This window comes from Staurois parvus, unplaced genomic scaffold (assembly GCF_062004578.1).
Source record: "Staurois parvus isolate SC_StPar_1 unplaced genomic scaffold, SC_StPar_1.0 ptg002299l, whole genome shotgun sequence".
NCBI lineage: Eukaryota > Metazoa > Chordata > Amphibia > Anura > Ranidae > Staurois > Staurois parvus.
In genome coordinates, this window is record NW_028320095.1 from 186,610 (window position 1) to 199,166 (window position 12,557).

General features: G+C 41.8%; 1 protein-coding gene across 4 annotated transcripts in view; it reads left to right on the forward strand.

Moving 5' to 3' along the window:
* LOC149431296 (E3 SUMO-protein ligase PIAS2-like) overlaps positions 1-12,557 on the forward strand; it is a 48,712-nt gene that overhangs the window by 11,337 nt on the left and 24,818 nt on the right. For all 4 annotated transcript variants that reach the window (XM_089665702.1, XM_089665703.1, XM_089665705.1 and 1 more), the window contains exons 3-7: positions 1,335-1,419; positions 10,205-10,255; positions 10,367-10,457; positions 12,160-12,294; positions 12,429-12,534. In XM_089665702.1, coding sequence (XP_089521828.1) covers positions 1,335-1,419; positions 10,205-10,255; positions 10,367-10,457; positions 12,160-12,294; positions 12,429-12,534 — 468 coding nt within the window. The remainder of the gene's footprint in view (positions 1-1,334; positions 1,420-10,204; positions 10,256-10,366; positions 10,458-12,159; positions 12,295-12,428; positions 12,535-12,557) is intronic.

Genomic DNA, 12,557 nt, shown 5'->3' on the forward strand with positions numbered 1-12,557 from the left:
GAGTTTACACATGGCGGTTCCATTGACGTCCTCCCATTCTTGGCGCGCATAGATCGGCGGTGATCTGTGTCCCTTAGACATAGCGCATCACCGATCAGGGTAAAGAGCCAGTGACGTTGGTTCTTTTCCATGTGATCAGCTTTGTCCAATCACAGCTGATCACATGCAAACAAATCCTGATTATCAGTGCAGCCCTCTCGGGCTCGTAGCGCACATCAGTGAAGAAGAAAAATTACTTATTTGCAACATTTTATAACAGAAACCTAAGAGAACGTGTGTGGGTTTTTTTTTTTTTTTTTTAAATTTTGGTCTTTTTTTGTTTAGGAAAAAAACCGTAGTGCTCAAATACTGCCAAAAGAGAGCTCTGTGTGGGGGAAAAAAAGACAAATACTTCAATTGGGTACAGTGTCGCAATTGTCATTCAAAGTGCAACAGCACTGAAAGCTGAAAATTGGCCTGGGCAGGAAGGGAGGTGAAATTGTCCGGTTTTGAAGTGGTTAACAAAGTGGTTTCAGTAGACCTGAGTCAGAACCCTGTGTCTTGTCTTCTCCACCCCAGAGAGAGACTCATTGAGAAATACAAAGCATCTCTCTATCCACATGCTGAACACAGCAAAATCATGCATCCCCATCCTCTGTAAACAACCACCCACCAGATCCCAATGGTTCTTTACAATTTAATATTTTACATATGGACAACCTCACTTGTACCCTCCATAAAACAGAGGAAAATTCACATTGTCCTGGAAGCCTTGGCAGTACTTCAAAACCAAGGCCCCCTACCTAAAAAAAAAAAAATTATGGATCGAACATCCAGCCCCCACCTTAAAGTGTTTCTAAACCCACAACCGTAAAATCGGTCTGTATATACAGTAAAGCATGCTTGTTATACTCACTGTGGTACCTAAAGGGTTAATCATCTGTTAAAACACTTTGATCCTTTCTTCTCTGATCCTCCCCTTCTTCCATTGTCCCCCTCTTATCTCCTGGTAAGACATAGTGTGGAGTCACTCTGCACATGCTCAGTTTGGTGTGTATAGTTAGAGGTGGTTGTGTTCTTTCCCCCTTACCCTTTCCCCCTTACCCTTTCCCCCTTACCCTGACAGAGGTCAGGGGTTCTGCATCCTCCTACAGCAAAATGAAAACTCCTACAAGCTTATATGGAGGGAAGGACTGGGCAATCAGCAGTGTTTTTTGATTGCTTGGTTCTCCCTGCAAAGGTGGCAGGGGACAGATGCAGCATTGGATCAGTGTGTGTTTAAAGTCCATACTTCTCTTTTAATACTTGTTTTAGAGTTGGACAAATGCAGATTGATCCGATTTTGTGTTTTTCAGTCCAGAACAGCCTGCAACGATTTCAGGAGAAATTCTTCATCTTTGCTCTGACCCCTCAACAAGTGCGAGAGATCTGTATCTCCAGGTAAATCCAACCACATTCTGGAAAATTGTGCTTTTATTTTGGATCCAGATTACGTTTTTTCCATGTTTTGAAATTTGTATATAATATTGTTAAGCATGCTTATGGTGTGTTGAAATATTAGGATGTATAAAAGTAATGCAGGCCATAGACTGGTCCAAAACTGGCCGTTTTAAAAAAAAAAAAAAAAAAAAAAAAAAAAAAAAAAAACGGTCGTTCAATAGGCCAATGGTAAAAAAAAATCGGCTGATTTTTGTCCCATCTACGGCCGGCATTTAATTACTTCTGTCCCTTGTGGAGAGCTCCGCTATTATATTTGACATGAAAAAGTATTGCGGTTGCAACAATGTATCCATTTCGGATACAGATGTTTTTATTCGGATGCAAATAGATACGTTGTTGCAACCGCAATACTTTTTCATGTCAAATATAATAGCGGACTGGAATTCTTTTTTTCTTTTTCCCCCTCTTCTTCTTTTTCCCCCTTCTTTTTCAGGTCACAGCTCATGCGCAGATTTTTTTTATCGGTAAAACGATCGGCCGATTTGCCCATCATTGCTGGGAAAATCGGCCAAACGGCTGATTCTTTTCCAACTTTACCGATTAAAAAAAAAAAAAAAATTGTGCCAAAACCCCGAAAAACGGCCAACAAATTTGGTTGAAAATTTTTTTTTTTTTTTTTTTTTTTTTACACTTATTCTGGCAAGTTTTTGAAGGGTTGAGTTAATTAGTTGATCCTCCTTGACTGGCACTCTCCCCCTTGTCTGATAACACTGAATTTGCAGACTTAGGGGGTCAACCGACATGCTATCCTATCAATGTTCTTTTGGTACCTCTATCTGCCTGGATATACTCTCATGTATTTGTTGCCTCTTATAGTGAGCTTTCTTATCCTCTAATCCAGTGTTTTTCAACCTTTTTTGTGCAAAGGCACACTTTTTTCATGAAAAAAATCACGAGGCACACCACCATTAGAAAATGTTAAAAAAATTTACCTCTGTGCCTATATTGACTATATATAAAGTAATTCTCTTGAATAGGAATCAAACACAAAGAAATTATTTTATAATTACTTTATTATGAAATAATAAAGTATTTTATAATTGGACCCGGGGGCCGGACCAAGAGTAGATGAATGATGTGTATGTGTCATCCATAGTAAGTATAGTAATATTCCCCCATAGTAAGCATAGTAATTAATCCCCCATATAGTAATTCATCCCCCATAGTAATTAATCCCCCATATAGTAATTCATCCCCCATAGTAATTCATCCTCCATATAGTAATTCATCCCCCATAGTAATTCATCCCCCATAGTAATTAATCCCCCATATAGTAATTCATCCCCCATAGTAATTCATCCCCCATAGTAATTAATCCCCCATATAGTAATTCATCCCCCATAGTAATTAATCCCCCATATAGTAATTCATCCCCCATATAGTAATTCATCCCCCATAGTAATTCATCCCCCATATAGTAATTCATCCCCCATAGTGTAATTCATCCCCCATAGTGTAATTCATCCCCCATAGTAATTCATCCCCCATAGTAATTCATCCCCCATAGTAATTCATCCCCCATATAGTAATTCATCCCCCATATAGTAATTCATCCTCCATATAGTAATTCATCCCCCATAGTAATTCATCCCCCATATAGTAATTCATCCCCCATAGCAATTCATCCCCCGTATAGTATTTCATCCCTCGTATAGTATTTCATCCCCCGTATAGTATTTCATCCCCCGTATAGTATTTCATCCCCCGTATAGTATTTCATCCCCCATATAGTATTTCATCCCCCATATAGTATTTCATCCCTCATATAGTATTTCATCCCCCATATAGTAATTCATCCCTCATATAGTATTTCATCCCTCATATAGTATTTCATCCCCCCATATAGTATTTCATCCCTCATATAGTATTTCATCCCCCCATATAGTATTTCATCCCTCATATAGTATTTCATCCCTCATATAGTAATTCATCCCTCATATAGTATTTCATCCCCCCATATAGTAATTCATCCCTCATATAGTATTTCATCCCCCCATATAGTATTTCATCCCCCCATATAGTATTTCATCCCTCATATAGTAATTCATCCCTCATATAGTATTTCATCCCCCCATATAGTATTTCATCCCCCCATATAGTATTTCATCCCCCCATATAGTATTTCATCCCTCATATAGTAATTCATCCCTCATATAGTATTTCATCCCTCATATAGTATTTCATCCCTCATATAGTATTTCATCCCCCATATAGTATTTCATCCCCCCATATAGTATTTCATCCCCTCATATAGTATTTCATCCCTCATATAGTATTTCATCCCCCCATATAGTATTTCATCCCTCATACAGTAATTCATCCCTCATATAGTAATTCATCCCCCATATAGTATTTCATCCCTCATATAGTATTTCATCCCCCCATATAGTATTTCATCCCTCATATAGTAATTCATCCCCCCATATAGTATTTCATCCCCCCATATAGTATTTCATCCCTCATATAGTAATTCATCCCTGATATAGTAATTCATCCCCCATATAGTATTTCATCCCCCCATATAGTATTTCATCCCTCATAAAGTAATTCATCCCTCATATAGTATTTCATCCCCCACAGTACTATTCCCCCCCCCCCCCTTCTAGTAAGCCAAGTCCCCCGTGTCAATTCACTTACCTTTTGCGTTCCTCTCGCTGTCTTCCCGCGCCGTTCGGGTCTTCAGGGCGGACTGTGAGAGGAGCCTAGCTCCCCTCCCCTCACGTTCGGCACGCTGCCCCGCCTACACACATCCTGACAGCCACATCCGCAAGCCGGATTAAAAGGTCCGCGCGGACTTTTGGGGCTGCCAACCGAGAGGAGGCAGGGGAGCGGCCGACCGAGAGGAGGGAGGGGAGCAGGCGCCCGGCACACAGAAGAGCCGCATTAGACTGGGTAAAGAGCCGCATGTGGCTCGCGAGCCGCGGCTTGCCGACCACTGAATCATTAGATTCTAATGATTGGTCTATTTGTGAGCCGAAGCCACATGTTACAGATGAAATTGGAATTTTTCCCACGGCACACCAGACAATATCTCACGGCACACTAGTGTGCCGCGGCACAGTGGTTGAAAAACGCTGCTCTAATCTCTCTTCCCAGGCAATGATGTACTGGCCATCTCCCTGGCTGCTTTTTCCTGGGTTACTACTGTTTTCCTACGGCCTATGAGATCCCAGAGGCCTTGCTTTGCCTCCAGATAAACAAAAAATACCTTTGTTTTAAAGTGGAACTATAGGCAAAAATTTTTTTTTTTTTTTTTTGCTCAAGCAAGGGTGGGGTTATAACCCCTGCAGATATCTTTTCACCATATATTTCCCATTAGATATTTCCCTTCTTTTCTTGTCCCATAGCCAAACAGGAAGTAAGAGGAAATTCCTGTAAATTAAGGGAATTCCTTAGGGAGACAGAACTAGTGCTTCTATTGGAAGATTTCTTCTAATACTTCTCAGGATTTACTTTCTTTCAGTTTCAGTGATGATGGTAAGCAGGACAAATGGGAAGGATGAATCTACCTTACAGGGGCATAGACAGCAATAAAATCTGACAAGTGTTCTAATCCCTCTCTACTCTGTCCATAACGAAAAGAAAAGTTTTTTTTTTTTTTTTTTTTTTATATATTTTAGGGACAAATTTCCTTCCAATAAGATGTCCATCTATACCAGGGGTGGGCAAACTTTTTGACTTGAGGGCTGCAATGGGTTCATATATTGGACCCAGGGGCCGGACCCATAGTAATTCATCCCCCCTATAGTAATTCATTCCCCATATTGTGTCAATTCACTTACCTTTGCTCCGCGCGTTCCTCTCGCCGTGTTCCCGCGCCGTTCCGGTCTTCAGGGCGGACTGTGAGAGGAGCCTAGCTCCCCTCACGTTCGTCACACTGCCCCGCCTACATCCTGACAGCCAATGTTTGCCACGCTCCGCGGGCCGGATTAAAAGGTCCGCCGGGCCGTAGTTTGCCCATTGCTGATCTATACTGATCTATACCATTTTTAAAAATGCCTGTGCCCTATTGTCTTGAACCTCCTTGTCTTCCAACCGATCACTTTTCATTGCAGTTAGCGGTTTTCTGATCTTTAGCATATTGAGATCTATCACTTGTCCATCCTTTTTTGCTTTTCCTCTTCTGGCAGATGAGCAGGGATTCAATCCATCTATCAGCAGACTGATGGATTTTTCACATGCGACTACTGATGGCAGCTATAGTCGCTAGCAATAATAATCTGCTGACTGCCAGGAAGGTTCCCTGCGAGCTTTTTAAAGCACTATGAACACCAGTCAAAGCACCTCTCGCTAAATGAAATGGCTATATTACAGTCCCACGCTTCAAAAATGATACCCTCTTGTCTTTCTTCTTTCTTCAGTGCTCCTCCATAGCCCCCATACACGTTTATCAGCACTCCCTAACTACACACAAGCTTTTTAAGTGCTACTAAACCCACAACAGTACAATCACTTTGTAGATGCAGTAAAGCATGCTTGTTATACTCACTGTGGAACCTAATCCTCTGTATTGTGTAAAATTGCTGTTTGATCCTGACTTTTCTGATCCTCCCCTTCTTCCAGTGTTCCCCTCTTATCTCCTGATAAGACATAGCGTGTGGAGTCACTCTGCACATGCTTAATTTGGCGTGTATTGCTAGTGTTTTTTTTGTTTTTTTTTTAATTTTTATTTCTTGGGAGAGTGCATGTGATTAGCACTGTCCAGAAAAGAGGTCAGGAGTTCTGCATCCTCCTAGAGCAGGGGTCTCCAAACGATGCCCCTCCTGCTGTTGAAGTACTAAAAGTCCCATCATGCCTCAGAGTCTTGCCTTTGGCTGTCAGTCTTGCAAGGCCTCATGGAACTTGCAGTTCCTCAGCACCTGGAAGGCCATAGTTTGGAAACCCCTGTGCTAGCGCAAAACGAAAACGCCTACAAGCTTTAACCAGTGCTTGCTTGACACTGATAGAAGTCACAAGACTGCTATATACTGCTGATAGGAAAAGGTGTTTAGCAGTTTATATTTATTAAAATAATTGTATTTCAGTGTTCTGTGTACTGTGGGAGACCAGATAATTTCAGGGTCCGGGGGGAGCGGATATAGTGAACGCGGGGTCCGGGGGGAGCGGATATAGTGAACGCGGGGTCCGGGGGGAGCGGATATAGTGAACGCGGGGTCCGGGGTTTAATAATACATTGGCTTTGCTATTAAATTTTTCACTTCCCCTTTCGAAAACATAGCAACTTACACAGGGCATTTTCCAAGCTTCCTTTAAAGTTTCAAAAAAGGCATCATAGAAGCATCAAAAACATATCCAAAAAGTATGTTGAAGTGGTAGGTGTTTTAGTGCGTGTTAAAGTCGAAGCAAGTGTGACCAGGCCCTCAAGCGCTTACCACTTCAACATGCTTTTTGATGCTTCTGTAATGCGTTAATGACTCTTGGCAGATGCCATGTGTGTTTTTTGATTTTTTTTTTTTTTTTTTTTTAAAGGAGCTCAGTAGTACCCCTAACTCTAATACCCCCATCTCACTAGTACTCCCGTTCAGCCGATCCCTGGCTCAGTAGTAACCCCCAGTTCTGCTAATTCTCTGGTTTCCTGATCCTACTCTCTATCCAGTCCCTTTCACTATATTGCTCCCATACTGCGCACCACATGTGATATCTGCTAGTTTTCTCCTGCCCTGGTCCCCTAGCTTTGCTGATTCTTCACCACTCAGTCCTTTCTGTGTCCAGTCCCTGCTGCCATGCTGCTCATTACGTGTGACATCTACTGGGCCAGATGTAATGTCTGCACCAGACACTCCAAGCGCATATACACGTAAAAAACGGAAGTGACTGCTGTCTTTCTGGTTTTTCCTTGTTTTCCCCAGTGCATCCTGGGATATCCAAAGCAAATCTAACTGAATAAAAGCCCCTCGAATGCTGCAGATGCAGTTAACGAGCTTTGTCATAGACTTCTATGGAGGCTCTTTGAAGCACCAGGAAAGTGCTATTAACTTTTCACCACATGTCAGTAACAACCCGTGCGAGCCATACATACAAAGAAACCCAAACAAATAAGTTTAGAAAGTTTTTGGTGTAATAAAATGGAATGACACAGGGAAAAATTATTGAACACATGAAGAAAGGGAGGTGCAAAAATGCATGGAAAGCCAAGACACCAGCTGACATCTCAGTAATTCGAAAGTAATCCTGCCCTTTGTCAGTACAAATTAATATCCGCTGGTTCTGTCAACTGATGGCCTATAAAAAGGTGTCTCATTGCCAAGATGTCACACAAGAAACCTCTCATGATGGGTAAAAGCAAAGGGCTCTCAAGACCTTTGCAACTTAACTGTTGCAAAACATACTGATGGCATTGGTTACAGGAGGATTTCTAAACTTCTGAATTTCCGGTGAGCACTGTTGGGGCCATAATCTGGAAGTGGAAAGAACATAATTTCACCTTTAAACTGGCCACGACCAGGTGCTCCTCGCAAGATTTCTGAAAGAGGAGTGTCTGAGAGCTAAGGACCACCTGTGGTGAGATTCAGAAAGACCTGGAATGAGCGGCTACAATTTTTTTTAAAGAAAACAATAAGTAATGCACTCAACCGTTCTGGCCTGTATGCACGCTCACCACGCAAGACTCCACTGCTGAAGAAAGCATGTTGAAGCTCGTTTAACGTTTGCTGCAGAACATTTAGACAAGCCTGTGAATACTGAGAGAATATAGTCTGGTCAGTCGAGACCAAAATTGAATTCTTTGGTTGCCATAATGCCAGCATACGGTGCTGGCCAACTTCATTTCTTTGAAGGAAGGATGAATGGAACAATGTACCAAGACATTCTTGATAAAAATCTGCTGCCATCTACCAGGATGATGTAGATGAAATGAGGGCGGACATTTCAGCAAGGCCATGATCTCAAGCACAAAGCCGAGGAAGTTCTCAATTGGTTTCAGAGAGAGAAAATAAAGAATGGCCCAGCCAATCGCCTGACTTGAATCCAATAGAAAATCTCTGGAAAGAACTAAAGATCAAAGTTCACAGAAGGTCCACGAAACCTTCAAGATGTGAAGACTGTGTGGAAGAATGGACCAAAATCATACCTGAGCAATGCATGCGACTAGTTTCTCCATACAGGAGGCATCTTGAAGCTGTCATATCCAACAAAGGATTTTGTACAAAGTATTAAATACATTTTCAGTTAGTGTGTTCAATACTTTTTCCCTGCGTCATTCCATTTTATTACACATATTCATTTCTGAACTTATTTGTTTTGGTTTCTTTGTATGTATGGATTACATGGGTTGTTGCTGACATGGTGAAAATGAATAGCGCCTTTAGAAACCTATTTACCTAGAAAAATGGTGACGCGTTCAATTCTTACTTTACCTGCTGCATAGTTATATTTGACTTAATTGAAATTCATGATATTAATTAAAATGATTTTTTTAAAAATACAATCCAGTAATGTAAAATACGTTTCTATTGAACGTAACAAACATTGAACAGAAAATAGAATGAAATAATATATATAAAATTTAAAAAACTTAAAGGGGTTTTTGCAATGGGAGGCAATTTTGCATGGAAGTGAATTGATCCTTATCGGCATCACCTTTTTTATTATTTTTCTGGCAAAATGCGGATAACCCTATTTTTCAGCCGTTCATTTTCGGCTGCTGATATATCGGGCATTACAAGAAAGAATACAAACAAGAGGGCACAAAGGCGTAGTGTGTTACCAGTGAACACTTTATTATTTATTATTATTTATTATTATTATACAGTATTTAGCGCCAAAGGGTATGCTCAGCGCTGTACAGTAGCAAGGGGGACAGAACATGAGACAAGACAGTAACAATACAATACACGAGGGGATCGAGGGCCCTGCTCTTTCGAGCTTACAATCTAGGAGGGAGGGGAAGGTGGTACAGGAGGAGATGGCTGTGGGGGATGGAGTGGAGGAGGTTGTTAGGTGAGCTTGGGGTAGGCTTCCCTGAAGAGGAGGGTTTTCAGGGTGTACCTGAAGGTGAGGAGGGTAGGTGACAGTCTGATGGATTGGGGTAGGGAGTTCCAGAGGATGGGGGAAGTCCTGGATAAGTCCTGCAATCGGTCGTGGGAGGAGGAGACCAGGGAGCTAGAGAGCAGGAGGTCCTGTGAGGAGCGGAGGGCACAGGTAGGGTAGTATCTGGGTATACTTTATAATAAACACTTCAGTGCCACAGAGCAACCAGTTGTTTAGCTCTAGGTGACAAGTGCTGTTCATGCAGTGGCCCCTCCTTGTTCAGGGTGAACCTACTTCATATAGGTCCTGTGGTGTCATTTTTAGCCTACCTAATAGGTGATGTGACATGGAGATGATCTTTGCTCCGAGGAAGATGGCTTGTCCCTTGAAATGCGCCAGTGTGCAAGTCTGAGTGATGCCTAGTTCTTGGGTGATATATCTCCGCATCTTGACCTCCTTGTCACTTGGATTCTTTATATACAAAGCTAATGGTCTGTGGAATTATGAGACTTTGTTTGTGTTTTGGTTTTTAAGAAACTAATTTCATCAGGTAATGTATTAGGCCTTGTGCCCTCTTTGTGCTCTTTCATGGTTGAGATCCGTCTATAGATGGGGTAAACCGCCTGCTTCCCCTGTGTTTAAAGTGGCTCAGATGAATAGTTGAGAGACAGATTTTGTCATTTATACATATTTTGCCATTTAAAACAATCTTCCTCCATATGTGAAATCTCTGCTCTTATGTCTGGTATATCCACAGGGATTATATGCCTGGAGGAAGGCGAGACTATTCAGTGCAAGTCCAGCTGAGGTACAGTCTCATTTCAACTGTAGATGTTGTTGTGTTTGTTGTTTTTTGTTTTTTTTTTTTTTCTTCATAGGAATAGTCAGTAATGATGATTCTTCTCTCTGCCACAAACAGGTTGTGCTTGGCAGAGACTAGCTGTCCTCAGGAGGACAACTTTCCCAGCAGTCTCTGCATTAAGGTCAATGGAAAACTATTTCCTTTGCCGGTGAGTTTATAAGATCTTTTAAAAAGCACTTTTATTACTTTGCATGTCAACCAACACTAGAAGCAGTTTTATGGAAAGGCATAAATTCTTTACAAGAGTTTAACTGTTCTACGGTAATGGCATGCGAGATGCTGTGGACAGAGATTATGTAAAAACATTTTTTTTATTTGGGGGGGGGATTTATGTGCAGAAGTGGAGAGAAGGGACTAAGAGCCTGTCACCAGCTTTGGGGGAAAAAAAAAACACCGGTAAAAGCACAAAATCAAGTATTTTTATCCACTTCCTTACCGGGCAATTTTACCCCCTTCCTGCCCAGGCCATTTTTCAGGTCTCAGCGCTCTCACACTTTGCACAGCCCTTTCCCTCCCAGGATGCCATAACCCTCCCCTTTTTTTATTTTATTTTTTTTTTTTTTTTGGCAATGTTCAATTACTCTGCACTGGCCCAGCTCTTCTACCCCTCTCCTCCCTTTTATGTAGCTGGAAGGATCAGAGGGAAATGCTATACAGTGTCACTTGCGTATCGGCTTTGAGTCTTCAGGAGCTGCTGACATCACATTCAAAATGGTGGTGCCCATCGGCAGTCTTGGGGCATGTATAAAAATTGAGTGGACATATAGGCCTATAGGGAGATTTTTATTGAAATGGTCTGGTTACAGGGTATCTGCAAAGGAATGGTTCATTGTTAGGCCCCATGTACACGGGACACTTTTAAACGATGGAGACTGACTGCTGGTAAACGTAGGTAAAAAAATCTGTTTAGCCACGTTTACATAACGAGTTTATGTACATTTGCATTTAGAAGCGGTTTTAAAGCTAAGCACAGGAGAACCTCCCAAATGCCCAGAATGCACTGAAAAGTGGTAAATTAACTATTTCAGACTGTTTCAGAGAAATACAGAGAGTAGAAGCAGAGACAGCAGTATGTGTTGAGATTAGCTTAGGTGTGAGTTGCTCATTAACATTTCTTTTGTTTCCAAGGGTGGGAAAGGTGTCTGGTGGAGGGAGTCATTAAGGCCACCTGGCAGGGGGTCTTCATGAGGGATTTGAGGTGTGAATGGTCATTAACATATCTTTTGTTTCCAAGGGTGGGAGAGGCCTGATGTGTGAATTGGTCATTACAATGTGTGACAAGCTTGGTAGGAACATCCTGTGTTCAGTGTTTTGTCCATCTGAGCACCTTGAAAACTCTTTGCATGCATTTTTCATGATGAAAAAAGGTTCTGGACAGCAACGGGAACTGGAATAGTTGAAGAAAAATTTCAAATGCAAATGCTTATAAACACGATTTTCGAGCGTTTTGCTGTTGAAACGCTGATAAAATCGACGTCTGAACGCAAGTTTGCGGCGTTCAGAAAACCGACTGTAAACTCAACTGCCTGTAAATGAAGATGTGTACATGGACACATAGGAAAACATTAGGGAGAGTTCAGGGGCTGCTGAAAAAACCGCTGAACAGCTCCTAAACGTGAGTTTAGGTTCAGCTGCAGTGTACATGAGCCCTCAGAGGGCTTCTATTTATCTCCTCCTGGGGGAAAAAAAATAGTTGCCTGACGTCAGTACTGTAGGTCACTGAACTGGAAGAGATACAGTATTTAGATTTTTCTTGTGTTTCAAGTTAAAAGCTACATGGTTATATAGCTAAAAGTTATCAATTGAAACTGTTTGCTGTAATTCATGCCCTTCTTCTGGGTCTCTTGTAGGGATGTGCGCCACCACCCAAAAATGGCGTTGAACAAAAACGACCTGGCCGCCCACTAAACATCACATCTCTGGTTCGACTGTCATCTGCTGTGCCCAACCAGGTCTCCATCTCCTGGGCTTCTGAAATCGGAAAGGTGGGTGAGTTTATCGCCCTCTATTCCAGTGTGTATAGCTTTAGAGCACAAGGATAATCTTTAATTACCGATCTTAAGTTTTTTTTTGTTCCTCTCAGTCCAGCACATTTGAGTCTGTGTCCTGTATTTTTCAGAACTACTCGATGTCTGTGTATTTGGTGAGACAGCTGACATCTGCAGTGCTGTTACAGAAACTGAAGATGAAAGGCATCAGAAATCCGGACCATTCTAGAGCACTGAGTAGGTGTATGATGCATTGTTTG